Below are 27,832 nucleotides of genomic sequence, written 5' to 3'. Positions count from 1 at the left end.
AAGTTGAATAAATACATTCTTTTCTTACATCAACTTTTTGATTGATTAACACATTTGTAATACTAATATATGGGACAAGGAAGTAATTCCATGTGGACAAAAAAAAAAAAAATTATATGGCATTGGTTCAAACAAGAACATTTCTGTAATTTCACACATCTTAGGATATATTGGACTGACCATAGCATTCAAATGTAGCATTGGATTTTATTACGGTATCAATAACTAAATGAATCAGATATGGTTCCAAAAATTTCTTTTTTCTTAAACATTAGATATACATGTACCTTGTCAATTGTAAAATATATAACAGAAAGAAAAGCAAAACAGAAAATCCAACAATACACTAAAATATAATGGTATGAAATCAAATACGTATACTGACACTTCTTTGAAAAAAATTAAACAATATCAAAAGAATGAAAATTAAAGTAAAATACTGCTAACTCTCTGCATCTGCATCTTTGTCCAATATTAAAGTTAGCCACCAATGATGATGTTCACCTCTTAACTCTAAATTACAGGTGTAGTATAGTATTTTGACCCCCAATGGTAAAATGACCTCCGGGGCAAAATCTCAGGATCAAAATACCATTAGGGTGAAATCACACACCCACTCCTCTTCCACATGAAGAAATATGCATAATGGATAAAGGAAGAACAGTTCTGAACAATCTAAACCTGCTCAACGAGTGATACAGTACACCAACTTATCTTCATGTGATTTAACTTTGGATATTTCACGAACGATAGAAAATAATAAAAAAAAATTAACCTATTTTTTTAATTTGATCAGATACCTTTTTAGGTTATGAAGATCCCTCTTTTTCTGAAGGATTTTCTTACATGTTGTTTGTGACAATTCGTTTTTTCCCACGTAGGAATTCTCCAGCATGTGTTCACAACGGAAACAAAGTGGACAGGTCTTCTTTCCATTCTGTAGTAGTGCAGTAAAAAGGTTATTAAAGGTAAAATAATTTTCTAATTATTTGAACCCACCCTTCAGGCCCCAATGATAAGTCAGCCTCATAAATGGCGATTGTGCAAAATTTATTCTTGTTATCCAAACATGTATAAGGATATTCTAGGTTACTAAGTACTCTTGTATTCGTGGAAAAATTTGTTAAATGTTTTTCGGGAACTTTGGACTTGACCTTTTGACCCCGCCCTTCCCTTTAGGCCTGTTGTGGAACTTTAATGAATGTGCCCAAGTCACAGTTCATTTTTGCAAATTAAAGAATTCTGTGTTATAAAATTCATCCATGCCACCAAAATTACTGCATGCACTTTCCTTACAAATTTCAGTTACTGAAGAAGTTCGTTTTCACAAATCAAATGGAATATATTACCATGACTGGCCCTCAGTGGCCCCCGGTATACTGGTACAGGATGCCCAATCATTTGTACAATTTTGAATCATCCCATTGTGTCAGATTTATACCGGTTTTCATTATAATATTCCCAATGCTTTGGTTTTGAAAAAAGAAGTCTTAATTATTTTTATTTGGATATTGAAATAGCCAAATTAAGTTTTTCAATTGACCTTTGCATAATTTGAATTAGTTTAATCATGTGAATCCAATACAGATTCAAGTCATTAAAAAAACATTATGTCCCTAAATTTTGAATCCCCAACCTAATAAATTATATTGCATTTATGGACTGCTATCATGCTTGAGTTTGTAGAAAGAAGTCATTTATATGGAAATAAAATTATACTAGTTTCGTTAAAAACAGCCCCTGGGGTTTTAAATACTAGTCAGGTTATTCATTTGTTCATTTGTTAACTTTTTGAATACATGTAACCACATATAAGGATTTAATTTGGGTATGAAGTTGTCTATTAATGTTTCAGGTATTCAGTCCTTTGACCTTGAAAATAATTGGGACATTATGAACAAACTGACACCCTTTTGACATGTGTAGGTCTAAGGATTCAAACTCTCAAACGTTGGGTCAGCAGACATTCTTGTACAATTTTGAATCCCCATTGGACCTAATGATACTACAAATTTGATTATAAGTGCTATCTCTCATGCTGTAATGGTTATTAATGAATTAAGGATTGGCTAAAGAATTATTAAATTAAATGCCAAATGACCCCATTTGACACCCCTCAACTCATTAACAGATGCCCCATCATTTTGTTTACAATTTGTGAAGCCTCCCACCCCACCCTGATGCTGCATTGCATTATGGGTGCTATAATTACAAGGTGGTTTTCAGAAGAAGTTTGTTATTAAGAAGAAATTCAGCCTTTTAATGCACCCCTTGACCTATTTGGGGCAACGCAAAATTTCAATTTAATACAAAAAGTTGAACCAGGTTAGGGTGAAATGGCATTAAACTCACACAATTTATAAGGTCCTAGTAATATCATGGTGCTATTCAAAGAATTTGTTTGAAATTTTACCATTGGGTTAACCCATTGAGATGACAAAGTCATGACATGAACATGTAGTGCCTATCAATGGTGGCTGTTTAACAATTCTAAATTACATTAATGGCATGTACATTTCAGGTTACTTGTTTGGACGGATTGTTAAAGTGGACATTAATGGCATGGGATTGTTTGAACATAATAAAAAAAAATTAACCATCACAAAAATGTCCCAGCTAAAGCTACAGAAGAATCATATAACTCTAAGTCACAAAATTAAATTGACGTGAAAAAATAATTGGGAAATAAAACACAAAATTAAAGTCGTCGCGAAAATGAGTTGATTTACAGTAGTTGATTACATTATCAATGATGAGGGGAGTAAGGTAGAAATTGCTTCAAAACTTCAGGGTAGGGATATCCAAAGAGTTTATAATCATTTACATAGATCTTCCATAACAACCTTAAATCAGAAGGAGGAATTGATCCATAGAAGTCTGCCATAGTGTCTATTGTTTTTTTCCTCTTGTATGTTGCCCCGCGAGCAGGAAATTTGATGATCTTATCGATACGAAGATCTCGAAGGATTTGGTCGGTATCCTCGTCGATAGTTTCGTATTTTCCGATGTAGTCGTACTGAATCAGACATGGGTGACACAGACTGGAGTAATGATCCCAGTGCTCATTATATCCTTCCTCCATTATCGTGCTCGAGTCTGTAATATACTTGACAAATTCTATGAATTGCACATCATTTCCCAACTCAACAGAGGATTCAGACGGATTATCACGATATCTTCGGATTATCCTTCGACCAAATCTCCTGTGGAAATATTCACTCTTTTCCATGAACTTATTTCTATATGCAGATAACAATCTTTCTAAAGGTTCTCGCACAAATATAACTTTTTTGTAACTTTTTATTCTGTAATTGATCTCAACTTCTGAGCTGTAATCACTAAGATATTTCAAGTGTTTATCGTGTGTGAAATGCACATCGTTACTTTTGATGTCGAGAGGATTAGTGGTGTTCATTTTACCCGTAAGGAGTAGGAATACCCGTTTCATGTTGGTGCAAGCAACCTTTGGAATGTAGCAGAACATTACTTGATATGTGTCGTCGACAAGGATGTGGTTGAGGTGTCTGGCTTTCACACTGTCAGGAACAAGACCTTTCTTCTCCAGTACTTTGCAGCCACGCTTTAGGGTAGACAGTCGCTCTTGCTGTGTTACATCCAACGACATGTTTGTATATAAATTCTACGAAAAACAAAAGATGAAATGTCAAAAACAAAATCAAAAATATTTGATGGCACAAAAAGAGATGTTTTTGGTAACGTCACAATAAAGGCATTGACATTGTGTGTTGCAATAATCGTATGAAATTGTACATGAAAGCTATTTATTTTGTAGTCTCATAAATCAATTTTAAGCCCTGATTTCACTTAATATACTTTTATATTTCACAATGAGAAGAACTTTGACGGAATGTTTACTTTGGTGAGAATCTTATATACAGATTCACAGTTTGTAAAATATTTTAGATTTTAATTAACCCAAATGAAATTAAAAAAAAATTGCTTAAAGGGAGAATTCAGTCTAAGAGTTTAATTTGCATACCCGTATATATCGGAAACAAACCAGTTCTAATGGAAATTAGATTAGTTGGTTTTACTGTGATATGAGGGATGTTCCGAAATTAATGTTACTTGCGCAATATCTCGTGGAAATCGTGCTAAATGGGCTTAAAACTACCTCGTGGCGATAGCGTGATATCTGAAGCGTGATATAGGTAAATATCTCGCTCACAATTACACTGACCTTGGTGCTGTGTACATTGTTTTGTAGCGCACTCGTTACACTCTATACAAATATGGTTGGCAAGAGAGTTGAAAACGTAATTGAAATTAGGGCCTTTATCAAAGGTAGGTCTCTACTTGGCTTAAAGCCGGTGGATATTCATCTTGAGGTGTGTGATATATATGGGAAGGGTCAAATGTCATATATGACTATTTGTAGGTGGGTTGCTCGATTTAAGTCGGGCACCAGCAGCTTAAAGATGCTGCCCACACAGGTCGCCCTGCAACAACAACAACAAAGCATAACATTGAACTAATTCGGCAAATCCTTGAAAAAGATGCAAGGTACACTGTCCGGCAGTTAGCTAAAATGACAGGCTTGTCTTTAGCACGTATTCATTGCATTTTAAAGAAACATCTTAAGCTGGGCAAGATCAATGCCAGATGAATACCTCATTTACTAACTGACAACCAAAAGAGGTCCCGGGTTGACAAGGCCAAATCCTTATTGAAGAAATACCCAAAATACAGCAAAAAAGCTTTTGATAATTTGGTCACAGGTGATGAAACATGGGTGTATTTTTGCGAACCCAAAAGAAAATGCTCTAATCAAATCTGGGCAAACAAAAACGCCAGACGCCCTAGCATTGCTAAAAGAATACGCACCGTGAGGAAGGTTTTGTATGTCAAATTCTTTGATAACAAGGGTCCAATCTTTCAAAATGCTGTTCCAAAAGGCAAAACTGTCACAGCGAAGTATTATAGAGACGTTGTACTTCGAAAACTTAAGAAAGTCTACAAACGCCGCCGCCCACAGACAGGATTGAAGTACCTCAGGCTCTTACATGATAATGCGCCAGCACACAAGGCGCGCATTGTAACGGAGTTTTTGAAGGCAGAAAAGGTCACTGTCCTCCCCCACCCTGCATATTCACCAGACTTGGCCCCCTGTGACTTTTTCTTGTTCCCCAAACTAAAATTTCACCTGTCTGAAACAAAATATAAATCAAGAAATGCCCTTGGCTCTGCCATTTACCAGTATCTTATGAGTATACCAATTCAAGAGTACGAAAACTGTTTCCAAAAGTGGATCGATCGGTTGAAACAATGCATAAATGCAGAGGGGGAGTACTTCGAGGGACAGGGCAAAGTAAAATGATCAGAATTACTTCTATCAAAGAGAAATCACCAAAGTAACAATAATTTTGGAACATCCCTCGTATGTCAGAAAAGTCCACTGTAGTGAAATGTATATGAAATGTTCAAACTCCCTTACTGTCCGCCATTACACATTGTGGTCTGACTCTTGTATGCCGAACCCTGACTCCTGCCAGTGAAGTAAAGATATTTTTGTGTAGAACTACTCAAATTGGTCTTACAGTAGTGTGTTTACGTTATTAGGTGCATGTTCTTGTCTATAAATATCATTTCACCAACTCCTCAGTGGTTATGTATTACATTTGATTAACATACATGACTTTGGCTCGGGTATGGGTACAGCATACATGTTATACCTGCTTAATCGTAATGATCAATGATTAAAAATTTCAACGATATCAATCATAATACTTGACAATATCGTGGATTTTGTAAATATACTTCTTATTATATGTTTCATTAGGAATATAGAACAAGGGCCCAATGGGCCCGAATCGCTCACCTGCAATCTGGTAATTATACATGGTTCATACTTAACAAAAAGAGTAAATAATAATTTATATCATCCCTAAGCACATTAGAGGCATTGCCTCTTGGTTATTAAAAAGAAGTCATTTAAAGATTTTAGCCTACTTGACCCCTGTGACCTTGAATGAAGGTCAAGGTCATTCTTTTGAACAAACTTGGTAGCCCTCTATCCCAGCATGCCACAGGCCCAATATCAAGTCCCTATGCCTTTTGGTTTTTAAGTCAAGGTCATTCATTTGAACAAACTTTGTAACGTCCCAACATGTCACATGCCCAATATTAGGTCTCTAGCCCTCTTGGTTATTAAGAAGTTGTTTAAAGATTTTAGCCTATCTGACCCCTTTGACCTTGAATGATGTTAAGGTCATTCATTCGAACAAACTTTGTAGTCCTTGATCCCAGCATGCCATAGGCCCAATATCAGGTCACTAGACTGTTTGGGTATTAAGAAGAGGTCTTTTAAAGATTTCAACCACCACTGGACCTTGAATGAAAGTCAAGGTCATTCATTTGAATATACTTGGTAGCCCTTGATCGCAGCATGCCTCAGGCCCAATATCAGGTCCCTAGGCTGTTTGGTTATTAAGAAGAAGTCGTTTAAAGATTTTAGCTTTTTTGACCCCTGTGACCTTGAATGAAGGTCAAGGTCATTCATTTGAACAAACTTGATAGCCCTCTATCCCAGCATGTCACATGCTCAATATCAGATCTCTAGCCCTCTTGGTTATTAAGGAGAAGTCTTTCAAAGATTTCAGCCTATTTGACCCCTGTGACCTTGAATGATAGTCAAGGTCATTCATTTGAACAAACTGCCCAATATCAGGTCCCTAGGCCTCTTGGTTATTAAGAAGAAGTTGTTTAAAGATTTTAGCCTTTTTGACCCCTGTGACCTTGAATGAAGGTCAAGGTCATTCATTTGAACAAACTTGGTAGCCCTTGATCCCAGCATACCTCAGGCCCAATATCAGGTTCCTAGGCTGTTTGGTTATTAAGGAGAAGTCGTTTAAAGATTTTTGCCTATTTGATCTCTGTGACCTTGAATGAAGGTCAAGGTCATTCATTTGAACAAGCTTGGTAGCCCTCTATCCCAGCATGCCACATGCCCAATATCAGGTCTCTAGCCCTCTTGCTTATTAAGGAGAAGTCCTTTAAAGATTTTAGCCTATTTGACCCCTGTTACCTTGAATGAAGGTCAAGGTCATTCATTTGAACAAACTTGGTAGCCCTTGATCCCAGCATGTCACAGGCCTAATATCAGGTCCCAAAGCCTCTTGGTTATTTAGAAGAAGTCCTTTAAAGATTTTAGCCTTTTTGACCCGTGACCTTGAATAAAGTTCAAGGTCATTCATTTAAACAAACTTGGTAGCCCTCTATCCCAGCATGCCACAGGCATAATATCAGGTCCCTAGCTACACATAGGCTGTTTGGTTATTAAGAAGAAGTTGTTTTAAGATTTTTGCCTATTTGACCCGTGACCTTGAATGAAGGTCAAGGTCATTCATTTGAACAAGCTTGATAGCCCTCTATCCCAGCATGCCACATGCCCAATATCAGGTCTCTAGCCCTCTTGCTTATTTAGGAGAAGTCCTTTAAAGATTTTAGCCTATTTGACCCCTGTTACCTTGAATGAAGGTCAAGGTCATTCATTTGAACAAACTTGGTAGCCCTTGATCCCAGCATGTCACAGGCCTAATATCAGGTCCCAAAGCCTCTTGGTTATTTAGAAGAAGTCCTTTAAAGATTTTAGCCTTTTTGACCCGTGACCTTGAATGAAGTTCAAGGTCATTCATTTAAACAAACTAGGTAGCCCTCTATCCCAGCATGCCACAGGCATAATATCAGGTCCCTAGCTACACGTAGGCTGTTTGGTTATTAAGAAGAAGTTGTTTTAAGATTTTTGCCTATTTGACCCCTGTGACCTTGAATGAAGGTCAAGGTCATTCATTTGAACAAGCTTGATAGCCCTCTATCCCAGCATGCCACATGCCCAAATATCATATCTCTAGCCCTCTTGGTTATTAAGGAGAAGTCGTTAAAAGATTTTAGCCTATTTGACCCCTGTTACCTTGAATGAAAGTCAAGGTCATTCATTTGAACAAACTTGGTACCCCTTGATCCCAGCATGTCACAGGTCCAATATCAGGTCCCAAAGGCTCTTGGTTATTAAGAAGAAGTTGCTTAAGATTTTAGCCTTTTTGACCCCTGTGACCTTGAATGAAGATCAATGTCATTCATTTGAACAAACTTATTAGCCCTCTATTCCAGCATGCCACATGCCCAATATCAGGTCTCTAGCCCTCTTGGTTATTAAGGAGAAGTCGTTAAAATTTTCTAGCCTATTTGACCCCTGTGACCTTGAATGGAAGTCAAGGTCATTCTATGAACAAACTGGGTAGCCCTTGATCCCAGCATGTCACAGGCCCAATATCAGGTCCCAAGGCCTCTTAGATATTAAGAAGAAGTTGTCTAAAGATTTTAGCCTTTTTGACCCCTGTGACCTTGAATGAAGGTCAAGGTCATTCATTTGAACAAACTTGGTAGCCCTTGATCCCAGCATGCCACAGGCCTAATATCAGGTCCCTAGGCTCTTTGTTATTAAGAAGAAGTCGTTTAAAGATTTTAGCCTTTTTGACCCCTGTGACCTTGAATGAAGGTCAAGGTCATTCATTTGAACAAACTTGGTAGCTCTCTATCCCAGTATGTCACAGGCCTAATATCAGGTTCCTAGGTCTCTTGGTTATTAAAAAGAAGTCGTTTAAAGATTTTAGCCTATTTGACCCCCGTGACCTTGAATGAAAGTCAAGGTCATTCATTTGAACAAGCTTGGTAGTCCTTCATCCCAGCATGTTACATGCCAAGTATCGGGTCTCTAGGCCTCTTGGTTATGAAGCAGAAGTCTTAACAAGATATTTCAGCCTATTTGACCCCTGTGACCTTTAATGAAGGTCAAGGTCATTCATTAGAACAAACTTGGTAGCCCTTCATCCCAGCATGTCACAGGCCCAATTTCAGGTCTCTAGGCCTCTTGGTTATTTAGAAGAAGTCTGTTAAAGATTTTCACCTATTTGGCCCCTGTGACCTTGAATGATGGTCAAGGTCATTCATTTGAACAAACTTGGTAGCCCTTCATCCCAGCATGCTATAAGTCAAATTTCAGGACTCTAGGTCTCCAAGTTTTGGAGAAGAAGTTGTTTAAATGGAAAATTGACACCGGACAGCTGGACAGCCGGACGAGGGACGGAGGACGGATGCTGCACCATAGCATAAGCTCACTTGCCCTTTGGGCAGGTGAGCTAATAATACATTTATGTCATATATTGCTTCATGGTTATATAACAGAATTAGCCTTATTGAATTGTCCCTTTAAGATATATGATAAGCTATATTTGAAGGATTTCACAACATATATGTGATAGTTCAATAAATAACTAAACTTTCAACTAGTACAATGTATCATCTACATTTTGTATTACTATTAAAGATGCTCCACCGCTGACGAATACTATTTCTTATTTATCAAAAAACAGAAGAATACTAATTAGTATTTTCTTCGGTAACAAAAGTTACCGACTCTACTCCATTACCACCTTTGACAAGTTTGCATTTCTTATTTTAATTCAAGATAAAAATAAAAAAAAGATCATTAATTTCGTCCTGAATATATTCCATGGCACTATGGACTATCATGGCCTATATAGAATCAAATACAGATTGTGCATGTACCATAAGCAGAATTAATTATTTTATATGCATGTTTGTGTTAATTAGACACATATAACTATGGTAATACATCAGTTCAAATGATGGGTATTCAGTGTTACTGTTGGGTTTGTGTGTGGACATTAATGGCATGGCTGTTCAGTGTTACTGTTGGGTTTGTGTGTGGACATTAATGGCATGGCTGTTCAGTGTTACTGTTGGGTTTGTGTGTGGACATTAATGGCATGGCTGTTCAGTGTTACTGTTGGGTTTGTGTGTGGACATTAATGGCATGGCTGTTCAGTGTTACTGTTGGGTTTGTGTGTGGACATTAATGGCATGGCTGTTCTGTGTTACTGTTGGGTTTGTGTGTGGACATTAATGGCATGGCTGTTCTGTGTTACTGTTGGGTTTGTGTGTGGACATTAATGGCATGGCTGTTCAGTGTTACTGTTGGGTTTGTGTGTGGACATTAATGACATGGCTGTTCAGTGTTACTGTTGGGTTTGTGTGTGGACATTAATGGCATGGCTGTTCAGTGTTACTGTTGGGTTTGTGTGTGGACATTAATGGCATGGCTGTTCAGTGTTACTGTTGGGTTTGTGTGTGGACATTAATGGCATGGCTGTTCAGTGTTACTGTTGGGTTTGTGTGTGGACATTAGCATTAATGGCATGGCTGTGTCAGTGTTACTGTTGGGTTTGTGTGTGGACATTAATGGCATGGCTGTTCAGTGTTACTGTTGGGTTTGTGTGTGGACATTAATGGCATGGCTGTTCAGTGTTACTGTTGGGTTTGTGTGTGGACATTAATGGCATGGCTGTTCAGTGTTACTGTTGGGTTTGTGTGTGGACATTAATGACATGGCTGTTCAGTGTTACTGTTGGGTTTGTGTGTGGACATTAATGGCATGGCTGTACAGTGTTACTGTTGGGTTTGTGTGTGGACATTAATGGCATGGCTGTTCAGTGTTACTGTTGGGTTTGTGTGTGGACATTAATGGCATGGCTGTTCAGTGTTACTGTTGGGTTTGTGTGTGGACATTAATGGCATGGCTGTTCAGTGTTACTGTTGGGTTTGTGTGTGGACATTAATGGCATGGCTGTTCAGTGTTACTGTTGGGTTTGTGTGTGGACATTAATGGCATGGCTGTTCAGTGTTACTGTTGGGTTTGTGTGTGGACATTAATGGCATGGCTGTTCAGTGTTACTGTTGGGTTTGTGTGTGGACATTAATGGCATGGCTGTTCAGTGTTACTGTTGGGTTTGTGTGTGGACATTAATGGCATGGCTGTTCAGTGTTACTGTTGGGTTTGTGTGTGGACATTAATGGCATGGCTGTTCAGTGTTACTGTTGGGTTGTGTGTGTAATGTGGCTGTGTGTTACTGTTATGTGTGTGGACATTAATGGCATGGCTGTCAGTGTTACTGTTGGGTTTGTGTGTGGACATTAATGGCATGGCTGTTCAGTGTTACTGTTGGGTTTGTGTGTGGACATTAATGGCATGGCTGTGTCAGTGTTACTGTTGGGTTTGTGTGTGGACATTAATGGCATGGCTGTTCAGTGTTACTGTTGGGTTTGTGTGTGGACATTAATGGCATGGCTGTTCAGTGTTACTGTTGGGTTTGTGTGTGGACATTAATGGCATGGCTGTTCAGTGTTACTGTTGGGTTTGTGTGTGGACATTAATGGCATGGCTGTTCAGTGTTACTGTTGGGTTTGTGTGTGGACATTAATGGCATGGCTGTTCAGTGTTACTGTTGGGTTTGTGTGTGGACATTAATGGCATGGCTGTTCAGTGTTACTGTTGGGTTTGTGTGTGGACATTAATGGCATGGCTGTTCAGTGTTACTGTTGGGTTTGTGTGTGGACATTAATGGCATGGCTGTTCAGTGTTACTGTTGGGTTTGTGTGTGGACATTAATGGCATGGCTGTTCAGTGTTACTGTTGGGTTTGTGTGTGGACATTAATGGCATGGCTGTTCAGTGTTACTGTTGGGTTTGTGTGTGGACATTAATGGCATGGCTGTTCAGTGTTACTGTTGGGTTTGTGTGTGGACATTAATGGCATGGCTGTTCAGTGTTACTGTTGGGTTTGTGTGTGGACATTAATGGCATGGCTGTTCAGTGTTACTGTTGGGTTTGTGTGTGGACATTAATGGCATGGCTGTTCAGTGTTACTGTTGGGTTTGTGTGTGGACATTAATGGCATGGCTGTTCAGTGTTACTGTTGGGTTTGTGTGTGGACATTAATGGCATGGCTGTTCAGTGTTACTGTTGGGTTTGTGTGTGGACATTAATGGCATGGCTGTTCAGTGTTACTGTTGGGTTTGTGTGTGGACATTAATGGCATGGCTGTTCAGTGTTACTGTTGGGTTTGTGTGTGGACATTAATGGCATGGCTGTTCAGTGTTACTGTTGGGTTTGTGTGTGGACATTAATGGCATGGCTGTTCAGTGTTACTGTTGGGTTTGTGTGTGGACATTAATGGCATGGCTGTTCAGTGTTACTGTTGGGTTTGTGTGTGGACATTAATGGCATGGCTGTTCAGTGTTACTGTTGGGTTTGTGTGTGGACATTAATGGCATGGCTGTTCAGTGTTACTGTTGGGTTTGTGTGTGGACATTAATGGCATGGCTGTTCAGTGTTACTGTTGGGTTTGTGTGTGGACATTAATGGCATGGCTGTTCAGTGTTACTGTTGGGTTTGTGTGTGGACATTAATGGCATGGCTGTTCAGTGTTACTGTTGGGTTTGTGTGTGGACATTAATGGCATGGCTGTTCAGTGTTACTGTTGGGTTTGTGTGTGGACATTAATGACATGGCTGTTCAGTGTTACTGTTGGGTTTGTGTGTGGACATTAATGGCATGGCTGTTCAGTGTTACTGTTGGGTTTGTGTGTGGACATTAATGGCATGGCTGTTCAGTGTTACTGTTGGGTTTGTGTGTGGACATTAATGGCATGGCTGTCATATGTGGTGTGTGGACATTAATATGTGTGTTACTGTTGGGTTTGTGTGTTGGGACATTAATGGCATGGCTGTTCAGTGTTACTGTTGGGTTTGTGTGTGGACATTAATGACATGGCTGTTCAGTGTTACTGTTGGGTTTGTGTGTGGACATTAATGGCATGGCTGTTCAGTGTTACTGTTGGGTTTGTGTGTGGACATTAATGGCATGGCTGTTCAGTGTTACTGTTGGGTTTGTGTGTGGACATTAATGGCATGGCTGTTCAGTGTTACTGTTGGGTTTGTGTGTGGACATTAATGGCATGGCTGTTCAGTGTTACTGTTGGGTTTGTGTGTGGACATTAATGGCATGGCTGTTCAGTGTTACTGTTGGGTTTGTGTGTGGACATTAATGGCATGGCTGTTCAGTGTTACTGTTGGGTTTGTGTGTGGACATTAATGGCATGGCTGTTCAGTGTTACTGTTGGGTTTGTGTGTGGACATTAATGGCATGGCTGTTCAGTGTTACTGTTGGGTTTGTGTGTGGACATTAATGGCATGGCTGTTCAGTGTTACTGTTGGGTTTGTGTGTGGACATTAATGGCATGGCTGTTCAGTGTTACTGTTGGGTTTGTGTGTGGACATTAATGGCATGGCTGTTCAGTGTTACTGTTGGGTTTGTGTGTGGACATTAATGGCATGGCTGTTCAGTGTTACTGTTGGGTTTGTGTGTGGACATTAATGGCATGGCTGTTCAGTGTTACTGTTGGGTTTGTGTGTGGACATTAATGGCATGGCTGTTCAGTGTTACTGTTGGGTTTGTGTGTGGACATTAATGGCATGGCTGTTCAGTGTTACTGTTGGGTTTGTGTGTGGACATTAATGGCATGGCTGTTCAGTGTTACTGTTGGGTTTGTGTGTGGACATTAATGGCATGGCTGTTCAGTGTTACTGTTGGGTTTGTGTGTGGACATTAATGGCATGGCTGTTCAGTGTTACTGTTGGGTTTGTGTGTGGACATTAATGACATGGCTGTTCAGTGTTACTGTTGGGTTTGTGTGTGGACATTAATGACATGGCTGTTCAGTGTTACTGTTGGGTTTGTGTGTGGACATTAATGGCATGGCTGTTCAGTGTTACTGTTGGGTTTGTGTGTGGACATTAATGGCATGGCTGTTCAGTGTTACTGTTGGGTTTGTGTGTGGACATTAATGGCATGGCTGTTCAGTGTTACTGTTGGGTTTGTGTGTGGACATTAATGGCATGGCTGTTCAGTGTTACTGTTGGGTTTGTGTGTGGACATTAATGGCATGGCTGTTCAGTGTTACTGTTGGGTTTGTGTGTGTGGACATTAATGGCATGGCTGTTCAGTGTTACTGTTGGGTTTGTGTGTGGACATTAATGGCATGGCTGTTCAGTGTTACTGTTGGGTTTGTGTGTGGACATTAATGGCATGGCTGTTCAGTGTTACTGTTGGGTTTGTGTGTGGACATTAATGGCATGGCTGTTCAGTGTTACTGTTGGGTTTGTGTGTGGACATTAATGGCATGGCTGTTCAGTGTTACTGTTGGGTTTGTGTGTGGACATTAATGGCATGGCTGTTCAGTGTTACTGTTGGGTTTGTGTGTGGACATTAATGGCATGGCTGTTCAGTGTTACTGTTGGGTTTGTGTGTGGACATTAATGGCATGGCTGTACAGTGTTACTGTTGGGTTTGTGTGTGGACATTAATGGCATGGCTGTTCAGTGTTACTGTTGGGTTTGTGTGTGGACATTAATGGCATGGCTGTTCAGTGTTACTGTTGGGTTTGTGTGTGGACATTAATGGCATGGCTGTTCAGTGTTACTGTTGGGTTTGTGTGTGGACATTAATGGCATGGCTGTTCAGTGTTACTGTTGGGTTTGTGTGTGGACATTAATGGCATGGCTGTTCAGTGTTACTGTTGGGTTTGTGTGTGGACATTAATGGCATGGCTGTTCAGTGTTACTGTTGGGTTTGTGTGTGGACATTAATGGCATGGCTGTCAGTGTTACTGTTGGGTTTGTGTGTGGACATTAATGGCATGGCTGTTCAGTGTTACTGTTGGGTTTGTGTGTGGACATTAATGGCATGGCTGTTCAGTGTTACTGTTGGGTTTGTGTGTGGACATTAATGGCATGGCTGTTCAGTGTTACTGTTGGGTTTGTGTGTGGACATTAATGGCATGGCTGTTCAGTGTTACTGTTGGGTTTGTGTGTGGACATTAATGGCATGGCTGTTCAGTGTTACTGTTGGGTTTGTGTGTGGACATTAATGGCATGGCTGTTCAGTGTTACTGTTGGGTTTGTGTGTGGACATTAATGCATGGCTGTTCAGTGTTACTGTTGGGTTTGTGTGTGGACATTAATGGCATGGCTGTTCAGTGTTATGTTGGTTTGTGTGTGGACATTAATGGCATGGCTGTTCAGTGTTACTGTTGGGTTTGTGTGTGGACATTAATGGCATGGCTGTTCAGTGTTACTGTTGGGTTTGTGTGTGGACATTAATGGCATGGCTGTTCAGTGTTACTGTTGGGTTTGTGTGTGGACATTAATGGCATGGCTGTTCAGTGTTACTGTTGGGTTTGTGTGTGGACATTAATGGCATGGCTGTTCAGTGTTACTGTTGGGTTTGTGTGTGGACATTAATGGCATGGCTGTTCAGTGTTACTGTTGGGTTTGTGTGTGGACATTAATGGCATGGCTGTTCGTGTTACTGTTGGGTTTGTGTGTGGACATTAATGGCATGGCTGTTCAGTGTTACTGTTGGGTTTGTGTGTGGACATTAATGGCATGGCTGTTCAGTGTTACTGTTGGGTTTGTGTGTGGACATTAATGGCATGGCTGTTCAGTGTTACTGTTGGGTTTGTGTGTGGACATTAATGGCATGGCTGTTCAGTGTTACTGTTGGGTTTGTGTGTGGGACATTAATGGCATGGCTGTACAGTGTTACTGTTGGGTTTGTGTGTGGACATTAATGGCATGGCTGTTCTGTGTTACTGTTGGGTTTGTGTGTGGACATTAATGGCATGGCTGTTCTGTGTTACTGTTGGGTTTGTGTGTGGACATTAATGGCATAGTTGTTCAGTGTTAACTGTTGGGTTTGTGTGTGGACATTAATGGCATGGCTGTTCAGTGTTACTGTTGGGTTTGTGTGTGGACATTAATGGCATGGCTGTTCAGTGTTACTGTTGGGTTTGTGTGTGGACATTAATGGCATGGCTGTTCAGTGTTACTGTTGGGTTTGTGTGTGGACATTAATGGCATGGCTGTTCAGTGTTACTGTTGGGTTTGTGTGTGGACATTAATGGCATGGCTGTTCAGTGTTACTGTTGGGTTTGTGTGTGGACATTAATGGCATGGCTGTTCAGTGTTACTGTTGGGTTTGTGTGTGGGACATTAATGGCATGGCTGTTCAGTGTTACTGTTGGGTTTGTGTGTGTGGACATTAATGGCATGGCTGTTCAGTGTTACTGTTGGGTTTGTGTGTGGACATTAATGGCATGGCTGTTCAGTGTTACTGTTGGGTTTGTGTGTGGACATTAATGGCATGGCTGTTCAGTGTTACTGTTGGGTTTGTGTGTGGACATTAATGGCATGGCTGTTCAGTGTTACTGTTGGGTTTGTGTGTGGGACATTAATGGCATGGCTGTTCAGTGTTACTGTTGGGTTTGTGTGTGGACATTAATGGCATGGCTGTTCAGTGTTACTGTTGGGTTTGTGTGTGGACATTAATGGCATGGCTGTTCAGTGTTACTGTTGGGTTTGTGTGTGGACATTAATGGCATGGCTGTTCAGTGTTACTGTTGGGTTTGTGTGTGTGACATTAATGGCATGGCTGTTCAGTGTTACTGTTGGGTTTGTGTGTGGACATTAATGGCATGGCTGTTCAGTGTTACTGTTGGGTTTGTGTGTGGACATTAATGGCATGGCTGTTCAGTGTTACTGTTGGGTTTGTGTGTGGACATTAATGGCATGGCTGTTCAGTGTTACTGTTATCTGTGGGTTTGTGTGTGGACATTAATGGCATGGCTGTTCAGTGTTACTGTTGGGTTTGTGTGTGGACATTAATGGCATGGCTGTTCAGTGTTACTGTTGGGTTTGTGTGTGGACATTAATGGCATGGCTGTTCAGTGTTACTGTTGGGTTTGTGTGTGGACATTAATGGCATGGCTGTTCAGTGTTACTGTTGGGTTTGTGTGTGGACATTAATGGCATGGCTGTTCAGTGTTACTGTTGGGTTTGTGTGTGGACATTAATGGCATGGCTGTACAGTGTTACTGTTGGGTTTGTGTGTGGACATTAATGGCATGGCTGTTCAGTGTTACTGTTGGGTTTGTGTGTGGACATTAATGACATGGCTGTTCAGTGTTACTGTTGGGTTTGTGTGTGGACATTAATGCATGGCATGGCTGTTCAGTGTGTTACTGTTGGGTTTGTGTGTGGACATTAATGGCATGGCTGTTCAGTGTTACTGTTGGGTTTGTGTGTGGACATTAATGGCATGGCTGTTCAGTGTTACACTGTTGGGTTTGTGTGTGGACATTAATGGCATGGCTGTTCAGTGTTACTGTTGGGTTTGTGTGTGGACATTAATGGCATGGCTGTTCAGTGTTACTGTTGGGTTTGTGTGTGGACATTAATGGCATGGCTGTTCAGTGTTACTGTTGGGTTTGTGTGTGGACATTAATGGCATGGCTGTTCAGTGTTACTGTTGGGTTTGTGTGTGGACATTAATGGCATGGCTGTTCAGTGTTACTGTTGGGTTTGTGTGTGGACATTAATGGCATGGCTGTTCAGTGTTACTGTTGGGTTTGTGTGTGGACATTAATGGCATGGCTGTTCAGTGTTACTGTTGGGTTTGTGTGTGGACATTAATGGCATGGCTGTTCAGTGTTACTGTTGGGTTTGTGTGTGGACATTAATGGCATGGCTGTTCAGTGTTACTGTTGGGTTTGTGTGTGGACATTAATGGCATGGCTGTTCAGTGTTACTGTTGGGTTTGTGTGTGGACATTAATGGCATGGCTGTTCAGTGTTATGTTGGTTTGTGTGTGGACATTAATGTTGGGTGTTACTGTTGGGTTTGTGGACATTAATGGCATGGCTGTTCAGTGTTACTGTTGGGTTTGTGTGTGGACATTAATGGCATGGCTGTTCAGTGTTACTGTTGGGTTTGTGTGTGGACATTAATGGCATGGCTGTTCAGTGTTACTGTTGGGTTTGTGTGTGGACATTAATGGCATGGCTGTTCAGTGTTACTGTTGGGTTTGTGTGTGGACATTAATGGCATGGCTGTTCAGTGTTACTGTTGGGTTTGTGTGTGGACATTGATGGCATGGCTGTTCAGTGTTACTGTTGGGTTTGTGTGTGGACATTAATGGCATGGCTGTTCAGTGTTACTGTTGGGTTTGTGTGTGGACATTAATGGCATGGCTGTTCAGTGTTACTGTTGGGTTTGTGTGTGGACATTAATGGCATGGCTGTTCAGTGTTACTGTTGGGTTTGTGTGTGGACATTAATGGCATGGCTGTTCAGTGTTACTGTTGGGTTTGTGTGTGGACATTAATGGCATGGCTGTTCAGTGTTACTGTTGGGTTTGTGTGTGGACATTAATGGCATGGCTGTTCAGTGTTACTGTTGGGTTTGTGTGTGTGGACATTAATGGCATGGCTGTTCAGTGTTACTGTGGGTTTGTGTGTGTGGACATTAATGGCATGGCTGTTACGTGTTACTGTTGGGTTGTGTGTGTGGACATTAATGGCATGGCTGTTCAGTGTTACTGTTGGGTTTGTGTGTGGACATTAATGGCATGGCTGTTCAGTGTTACTGTTGGGTTTGTGTGTGGACATTAATGGCATGGCTGTTCAGTGTTACTGTTGGGTTTGTGTGTGGACATTAATGGCATGGCTGTTCAGTGTTACTGTTGGGTTTGTGTGTGGACATTAATGGCATGGCTGTTCAGTGTTACTGTTGGGTTTGTGTGTGTGGACATTAATGGCATGGCTGTTCAGTGTTACTGTTGGGTTTGTGTGTGGACATTAATGGCATGGCTGTTCAGTGTTACTGTTGGGTTTGTGTGTGGACATTAATGGCATGGCTGTTCAGTGTTACTGTTGGGTTTGTGTGTGGACATTAATGGCATGGCTGTTCAGTGTTACTGTTGGGTTTGTGTGTGGACATTAATGGCATGGCTGTTCAGTGTTACTGTTGGGTTTGTGTGTGGACATTAATGGCATGGCTGTTCAGTGTTACTGTTGGGTTTGTGTGTGTGGACATTAATGGCATGGCTGTTCAGTGTTACTGTTGGGTTTGTGTGTGGACATTAATGGCATGGCTGTTCAGTGTTACTGTTGGGTTTGTGTGTGGACATTAATGGCATGGCTGTTCAGTGTTACTGTTGGGTTTGTGTGTGTGGACATTAATGGCATGGCTGTTCAGTGTTACTGTTGGGTTTGTGTGTGGACATTAATGGCATGGCTGTTCAGTGTTACTGTTGGGTTTGTGTGTGGACATTAATGGCATGGCTGTTCAGTGTTACTGTTGGGTTTGTGTGTGGACATTAATGGCATGGCTGTTCAGTGTTACTGTTGGGTTTAGTGTGTGTGGACATTAATGGCATGGCTGTTCAGTGTTACTGTTGGGTTTGTGTGTGGACATTAATGGCATGGCTGTTCAGTGTTACTGTTGGGTTTGTGTGTGGACATTAATGGCATGGCTGTTCAGTGTTACTGTTGGGTTTGTGTGTGGACATTAATGGCATGGCTGTTCAGTGTTACTGTTGGGTTTGTGTGTGGACATTAATGACATGGCTGTTCAGTGTTACTGTTGGGTTTGTGTGTGGACATTAATGGCATGGCTGTTCTGTGTTACTGTTGGGTTTGTGATCTGCATGTATTAGCTATTAACATTTGGCTATGTAATCATCAACTTGGTCACTGTTCCAAGGGTCAAGTACTTATAGTGCACTTGAACAACTTTTTGTGGTTACATATTTTGAGTTTTGTGTATTGCTGTGGCTATTTAGCCAATGTAGTCGTCAGTCAATTTTAAAGTGTGTGTTATGAAGCTGTAAGTAATTTCACACCAAAACAAAAACTCAGTAATAAAAAAAAACACATGTGTAGTATCTTTTTTCAGTGTTAGCCCTAATTACTGCCATATCATATGTCTTATTATCACTTATTCCACAAACTCTATATACGTTTATACATACAACTAGTAAATATAACACAAAATAGCTTAGTATTGTTAGCCTGTAACATTTACCTGTGGACTTGCAACAGATGTCTTGTTACCTTCTGAAACATTGTCACGGAATCTAGCTACAACTTTCGTTTTTGGTCCTGAAATGGAAACATTACTGCTATCATCAGATGTAATTATCAGTATAAGCAAGATATTCAGCTACATAAAGTAGGTAATTTACTTAAGCATGTCACAGAGTTGTCTGTCCTGAAGGTATAGGTTTAGTTGGTTGGATTAATTTAACGTCATAATAACAGCCAGGGTCATTTAGGTGCATGCTAGGTTTAACGGATCATGGTGGAAAAAATAAAAGCCGGAGTATGCAGAGAAAAAACCCCAACCAGCAGGCAGTACATGTACATGTACCTGGCAACTGCCCCACATGGAATTCAAACTCACAACCCAGAGGTGGAGGGTTTGTGGTAATATGTCCGGACATCTCAATAACTCAATCACAGCGGGTAGGTATAAATTGTCATGTGAGCATAACGTCATATTTTTCATGGGGAAACTTAATTTTTGCTCATAAAATAATCCTGGATAGACATATTAACCTATTCTGACGTAGGTGACATTTAGTTATATACAATGAATAAAAATAAATGTAGTATGTCCTTGTAATGGAATAAAATATGAAAAAAAAAATCTGCTTTCCAGAGCGCTTCCACAGCTACCACAGCTCTTCACAAGATGTTGTTTATCGTTGTTTATTGTTTTGAATAAAAATCATCCCCTGAATAGGCTTTAGCTGCGAAAGTGCTCAAGAAAGTAGATTTGTTTTATATTTGGTTTTTTTCCATATATTTACATACAATGAATATACGTATAAGAAATATAAACAGAAACGACTGACAAGTTACATGAGCTCGAGCGCTTTTGCCCCATTCAAGGACAAATTAAGTGACCTACATATATCTTCTTTGATGACACTTATTACAACCTCTACAAACTTAACAGAAACATAAAATTAAGATCTCAAATGTTACTGACCCGGTATAAGCACCAATGCATTTTACGGTGCAAATATTTACATGTGTCACATGCTTTTACACCTTTTTCATATATCTGTAGTACATTACCAAAATTATAAATTATCTCTAGGTACATGAACAATACAGTGGTATCTCAATTATCCTTTTACAATGCCCTATGCTCATACCGTCGAGATGCAGATATTTTGTTTACTTATTCAATTATTCAATAACATAATCTGTTACTGATATTTCAATCCAGATTGTGAGGTTTTCAGGTTATTCGCATGCTGATTTTTGGGTCCAGAACCATTTTTAAGCATTACATTTGTAATATCTATGTTGCACTTGAATCTCCTGTGAGAGTCCTGACGTTCCCTATTGTTTGACTTACCTCTCCAGTGAGACCTGATGTTCCCTGTTGTTTGACTTACCTCTCCTGTGAGACCTGACGTTTCCTGATGTTTGATTTACCTCTCGTGTGAGACCTGACGTTCCCTGTTGTTTGACTTACCTCTCCTGTGAGACCTGACATTCCCTGTTGTTTGATTTACCTCTCCTGTGAGACCTGACATTACCTGTTGTTTGATTTACCTCTCCTGTGAGACCTGACGTTCCCTGTTGTTTGATTTACCTCTCCTGTGAGACCTGACGTTCCCTGTTGTTTGACTTACCTCTCCTGTGAGACCTGACGTTCCCTGTTGTTTGATTTACCTCTCCTGTGAGACCTGACATTACCTGTTGTTTGATTTACCTCTCCTGTGAGACCTGACGTTCCCTGTTGTTTGATTTACCTCTCCTGTGAGACCAGACATTCCCTGTTGTTTGATTTACCTCTCATGTGAGACCTGACGTTTCCTGATGTTTGACTTACCTCTCCTGTGAGACCTGACGTTTCCTGTTGTTTGACTTACCTCTCCTGTGAGACCTGACGTTACCTGTTGTTTGACTTACCTCTCCTGTGAGACCTGACGTTACCTGTTGTTTGACTTAACTCTCCTGTGAGACCTGACGTTTCCTGATGTTTGATTTACCTCTCCTGTGAGACCTGACGTTTCCTGATGTTTGACTTACCTCTCCTGTGAGACCTGACGTTCCCTGTTGTTTGACTTACCTCTCCTGTGAGATCTGATGTTACCTGTTGTTTGACTTATCTCTCCTGTGAGACCTGACGTTCTCTGTTGTTTGATTTACCTCTCCTGTGAGACCTGACGTTCTCTGTTGTTTGATTTACCTCTCCTGTGAGACCTGACATCACCTATTGTTTGACTTACCTCTCGTGTGAGACCTGACGTTTCCTGATGTTTGACTTAACTTTCCTGTGCGACCTGACATTCCCTGTTGTTTGCCTTACCTCTCCTGTGAGACCTGACGTTACCTGTTGTTTGCCTTACCTCTCCTGTGAGACCTGACGTTACCTGTTGTTTGACTTACCTCTCCTGTGAGACCTGACATTACCTGTTGTTTGCCTTATCTCTCCTGTGAGACCTGACATTCCCTGTTGTTTGCCTAACCTCTCCTGTGAGACCTGACGTTACCTGTTAATTGACTTACCTCTCCTGTGAGACCTGACGTTCCCTGTTGTTTGCCTTACCTCTCCTGTGAGACTAGACATTCCCTGTTTTTTGACTTACCTCTCCTGTGAGACCTGACTTTACCTGTTGTTTGCCTTACCTCTCCTGTGAGACCTGACGTTACCTGTTGTTTGACTTACCTCTCCTGTGAGACCTGACGTTACCTGTTGTTTGACTTACCTCTCCTGTGAGATCTGATGTTGCCTGTTAATTGACTTACCTCTCCTGTGAGACCTGACATTACCTGTTGTTTGATTTACCTCTCCTGTGAGACCTGACGTTACCTGTTGTTTGCCTTACCTCTCCTGTGAGACCTGAACATTACCTGTTGTTTGACTTACCTCTCCTGTGAGACCTGACGTTACCTGTTGTTTGACTTACCTCTCCTGTGAGACCTGACGTTACCTGTTGTTTGACTTACCTCTCCTGTGAGACCTGACGTTACCTGTTGTTTGACTTACCTCTCCTGTGAGACCTGACATTACCTGTTGTTTGACTTACCTCTCCTGCGAGACCTGACGTTACCTGTTGTTTGACTTACCTCTCCTGTGAGTCCTGACGTTACCTGTTGTTTGACTTACCTCTCCTGTGAGACCTGACGTTACCTGTTGTTTGACTTACCTCTCCTGTGAGACCTGACCTTACCTGTTGTTTGCCTAATCTCTCCTGTGAGACCTGACGTTCCCTGTTGTTTGCCTTACCTCTCCTGTGAGACCAGACATTCCGTGTTGATTGCAAATTGACTTCCCTCTCCTGTGAGACCTGAGTTTACCTGTTGTTTGACTAACCTCTCCGTTGAGACCTGACGTTACCTGTAGTTTGACTTACCTCTCCTGTAAAACCTGACTTTCTATTGTTTGATTTACCTCTCCTGTGAGACCTGACGTTACCTGTTGTTTGACTTACCTCTCCTGTGAGACCCGACGTTCCCTGTTGTTTGACTCAAAAACATCAGCGGTACCAATATGCCAACTACTGCTATACCCATTAAAAACAGTTTCTTGGATTTCAACATTTTGATCTCTTTTTAGCATTTCTTGTATTTCATTCCATGTCAGTCTGTATATCGAAAAATCAAGATGTACTGCATATCTTTATACCAATATCTGAAAGTAAAAACAAAACTTTTATTATCTATTAGTGGTGTTACCCTGCAGTAGCCTCTAGATCTGCATTATACTATTTTTTAAATTGCGAGGGTTAAATTTTTTTAGTAATACCTCATGAGTCATATATGTCCCCAGAGGAATTACAACATTTTGTGAACCCGAAGGGTACAATTTTTTTCGATCGGTAGCAAACAGGTGGCTCAATTGATATAGTATATAGGTACTCCCACTAGTGTTTGACTGTCCCGGTTCCTTTGGTGCATTTGAACTGTTTTAAGAATTGGTGGTACGTACATGTACCCTTAGCAAATAGGATCTCAAACTGGGTAACAATAACTAACCTAACATCCTAATTTAGCTATATCTGTTTAAGAAATTAAGAGTATGACATTTAAAGGCCCAATATCTTTGCAAATGTCTTAAAAATGCACAGTAATTAGCGTAAAACAAAACTGACAATTTTGCAGAGTCTCAGACAGTGCTCCATTTAAGATGCGTACATGGGTAAAATACTCATTGAAAACCTGTCTAGTATTATACCCCTAAAAATTATATGAACATGTACAAATTACCCTTGTTAATTATATATATTCAACCCAATTAGTAAGGGTGCTTAATTACATCCAGAATAAAATCAGAAGACATTTAGTAAATTCCAGTTATTTTTAAGAGTCTATATAATATTTGAAAATTCCTCATTTGAAGATAAAAATGACCGTTTTTGTAACACAATTTCCCCTGTGACTTATTTTTCATCAATTTTTTTATACTTTTGTTTGCAAATTTCTTCAAATGTATCATACAGCTACTGTATATTTTATGATAAACTCAAATTTTTCATTATCAAGCTTAAAGGGACAATTCACTCAGGCTAATTCTTTTACATAACCAAGAAGCAAAATATGGCATTAATGTATTGTTCTACATTTCTTATGAATCATATACCATAAAATATTTCGTCAAAATGAATATAATTTGGACCAAAATAAGAAGACTCAAATTCCCCTATATTTCGCCCAACTTTTCACGTATTTTGAAAAAGGGTAGTTTCCCTCCAAAACCTAGATTGATCCTGTTACGTTTCCCAGCAACATCCTAACAGTAAGGCCATATTGCATACAAAAAAAAAAAAATATTTGTGTTTCCGGTGACCCGACCGACTCGATAAAATCAGTGCCTACTCAAAAACTTTTTATCAGTTTTGTCCTCAATCAAACGAATAACAACCTTGTTGTTAACAATTTTGTTAAGTTTTTCACAAGATCAGAAACTTTGGTACAAATTCTGTAGGAATTAAATCCCTGGTTATATAAGGTTGAATAAAGTCTCCTTCTGTTTTTCACTGCAAGAAACTGGGATGAAGAGAAAAAATATTGAAATGTCAACTAAATGCAAAAGTTTGTCCGATTTCACAAGGTTTAATATATGCTTTGTAAAGAGTTTGCATTAAAGTATACAGTAATTGTCTTTCCACAATTTGTTTTCATAATAAATGCAACTCTCTGATTGACAAATTCTTTTTCTTCATATACTATGAAGAAAATTTCCGAGAATGGCACGAAAATCTGATGTAATCATGACGTCACATTAGACGTCGACGTTGCGTATTGATTAAGACAAGAGGCCCACAGGGCCTGTATTGCTCACTTGGTTTTTTTTTAGTAATTATCACAAGACTCTGACAATTAGAAAAATAAGCAAAACTGACTCCCAATGTTTAATTTTGAATCACAACAATACATTGATGCTATTGATACCATACAAATATGCTATCCAAAACATAGGTTCAGAGACAAAGTAATTTATATGAAAATAGTAGCCTAATTGACCTTTTTGATCCCACATCTATTGCCGTCTAAGGCTCCGGGGGTCAGCCCTATCATTTGTACAATTGCAAATCCCAACCCTAAATGGATGCTACCATTGCATTATGAGTGCTCTTCCATGCTTAGTTGCAGAGAAGAAGTAGTTTATATGGAAATAGCTAAATTGACCCCTTTTGACCCCACCCTTCAGTCTCCTGGGGGGTTAGCCCCATCATTTGCAAAATTTTGAATCCAAACCCTATAAGGATGTAACCATTGCATTACGAGCGTAATCCTGTGTTAAGTTGCAGAGAAAAAGTCATTTATATGGAAATTGACCCCTTTTGACCCCGCCCCTCAGGACCCCTAGGGGTCAGCCCTATCATTTGTACAATTTTAAATCCCCACCCTATCAGGATGCTTCCAATGCATTATGGGTGCTATCCCATGCTTGGTTTCAGAGAAGAAGTCGTTTATATGGAAATAGCCAAATTGACCCCTTTCGACCCCACCCCTCAGGCCCCCCGAGGGTCAGCCCCATCATTTGTACAATTTTGAATCCCCACCCTATAAGGATGCTACCATTGCATTATGGGTGCTATCCCATGCTTGGTTTCAGAGAAGAAGTCGTTTATATGGAAATAGCCAAATTGACCCCTTTCAACCCCACCCCTCAGGCCCCCCGGGAGTCAGCCCCATCATTTGTACAATTTTGAATCCCCATCCTATAACGATACTACCATTGCATTATGAGTGCTATCTCATGCTTAGTTTCAGAGAAGAAGTCGTTTATATGGAAATAGCCAAATTGACCCCATTTGACCCAGCCTCTCAGGCCCCCGGCAGGTCAGCCCCATCATTTTTTATAATTTTGAATCCCCACCCTATAAGGATGCTACCATTGCAATATGGGTGCTATCCCATGCTTGGTTTCAGAGAAGAAGTCGTTTATATGGAAATAGCCAAATTGACCCCTTTTGGCCCTGCCCCTCAGGCCCCCCGGGAGTCAGCCCCATCATTTGTACAATTTTGAATCCCCATCCTATAACGATACTACCATTGCATTATGAGTGCTATCTCATGCTTAGTCTCAGAGAAGAAGTCGTTTATATATGGAAATAGCCAAATTGACCCCATTTGACCCAGCCTCTCAGGCCCCCGGCAGGTCAGCCCCATCATTTTTTATAATTTTGAATCCCCACCCTATAAGGATGCTACCATTGCAATATGGGTGCTATCCCATGCTTGGTTTCAGAGAAGAAGTCGTTTATATGGAAATAGCCAAATTGACCCCTTTTGGCCCTGCCCCTCAGGCCCCTGGGGGGTCAGCCCCATCATTTGTACAATTTTCATTTAGTAACCCATAAGGATGCTACCAGTCAAATTTTGTTGAAATCAGACCACCGGTTATGGAGAAGAAGTCGATTGTTGACGCCGGACGCTGCGGTATCCCATAATTATAAATATATAAGCTCAACTCGGTCCTTCGGACCAGGTGAGCTAAAAAAAACAATCCATTGGAAAATCAAAAGAATCGTACGTTTAAACGTACTTTATGTTATCAAGTAGTCTGAAAAATTAATCATAAGCATTGATGTAACTATTTTTCAACTTCATAGGGTTATGAAATAAATTTTGTTTGCAAGCTTTTGTGAGAATCCCCTACGTGGATTCACACAGTTTGCAAACAAAATTTCTTTCATACTCCTATCAAGTTAAAAAATAGTAACATCATTCAATGCTTAAATGAATTTTTGTTTCGGTTATGAAAAATGATGTTGCGGTAATGGGATTAGGCATTGCGATGAAGACTAACAATTAAAACATTTATGCATAAAAAAAACTTCAATTTACATTAAAATTACTTTATACTTGATTGATTGGCAATATTCAAATCATGTACAATTTCGAAAAGAATTTAAGGTATCTTCCATCTAATTTGAAATTAGATTTAAAGTAATATTTCATATCTATGCGCGATGTAAAATACGCCAAGATGTGAAACGTTACTTCAAAGCTTATTTCGGCCTTGATGTACTCTATTACATCAAATACAATGCATAAAACAAATACATATCATGTTTATAGATCACATAATTTCAATAAAAAGAGCGATTCAATAAATGAATTATTAAGATACAGACTATCCATAAACTGTTTAAAATATATTATTAAAAATGTATATATATTATTTTATCACATCATTAAATATTGATATCTTACATACATGTATAAGCATTGAAAAAATGTTAAAATTGAATAATTTATCAATATTCTAATTAAAATAAATTTACACCATGGATTAGCATAAATAGGAATGTTGGTAAGAGTAATTAACTCTGTATATGAGGTAAGCTTACTCTGTTACAACAACAATGAGCGGTCTAACTTGGCCAAGTAGACCGATTTACTCTGGGCCGATTTAACTCTAAATCTTTCAGAAAGGTAAATCTAGTGCATTTAAAGATTGCAAAATATTAAGATTGTCTGAAAACGATTCATAAATTGTTTCAACCAAAATAGCCCCTGAACTTACAAGATTTTGCTTTCCAAACTTACTTTTGTCAGTGGACCTGCTGCTGAAATTGAGTGTCCG

General features: G+C 40.0%; 1 protein-coding gene across 3 annotated transcripts; it reads right to left on the bottom strand.

The window, feature by feature from the left end:
- Nucleotides 1-460: 460 nt before the first annotated feature.
- Nucleotides 461-27,832, bottom strand: LOC138336775 (carbohydrate sulfotransferase 11-like). 3 transcript variants are annotated; one of them, XM_069286336.1, is made up of 6 exons: nucleotides 27,773-27,831; nucleotides 23,248-23,428; nucleotides 22,944-22,962; nucleotides 19,799-19,875; nucleotides 2,598-3,640; nucleotides 461-775 (listed from the first exon to the last, which is right to left on the bottom strand). In XM_069286336.1, exons 2-5 carry the CDS (start codon nucleotides 23,335-23,337, stop codon nucleotides 2,747-2,749), a joined length of 1,080 nt encoding a protein of 359 aa, XP_069142437.1. In that variant the 5' UTR covers nucleotides 23,338-23,428; nucleotides 27,773-27,831; the 3' UTR covers nucleotides 461-775; nucleotides 2,598-2,746. The 3 variants fall into 3 exon arrangements, with proteins under 3 accessions (XP_069142437.1, XP_069142436.1, XP_069142435.1); XM_069286335.1 differs by lacking the exon at nucleotides 22,944-22,962 and having other exon boundaries at nucleotides 23,229-23,428; nucleotides 27,796-27,832; XM_069286334.1 differs by lacking the exon at nucleotides 22,944-22,962 and having other exon boundaries at nucleotides 23,229-23,428.

Source organism: Argopecten irradians, chromosome 12, assembly GCF_041381155.1.
Source record: "Argopecten irradians isolate NY chromosome 12, Ai_NY, whole genome shotgun sequence".
NCBI lineage: Eukaryota > Metazoa > Mollusca > Bivalvia > Pectinida > Pectinidae > Argopecten > Argopecten irradians.
Note: the sequence above shows the minus strand (reverse complement) of the source record. Positions and strands in the feature narration are given on the sequence as shown.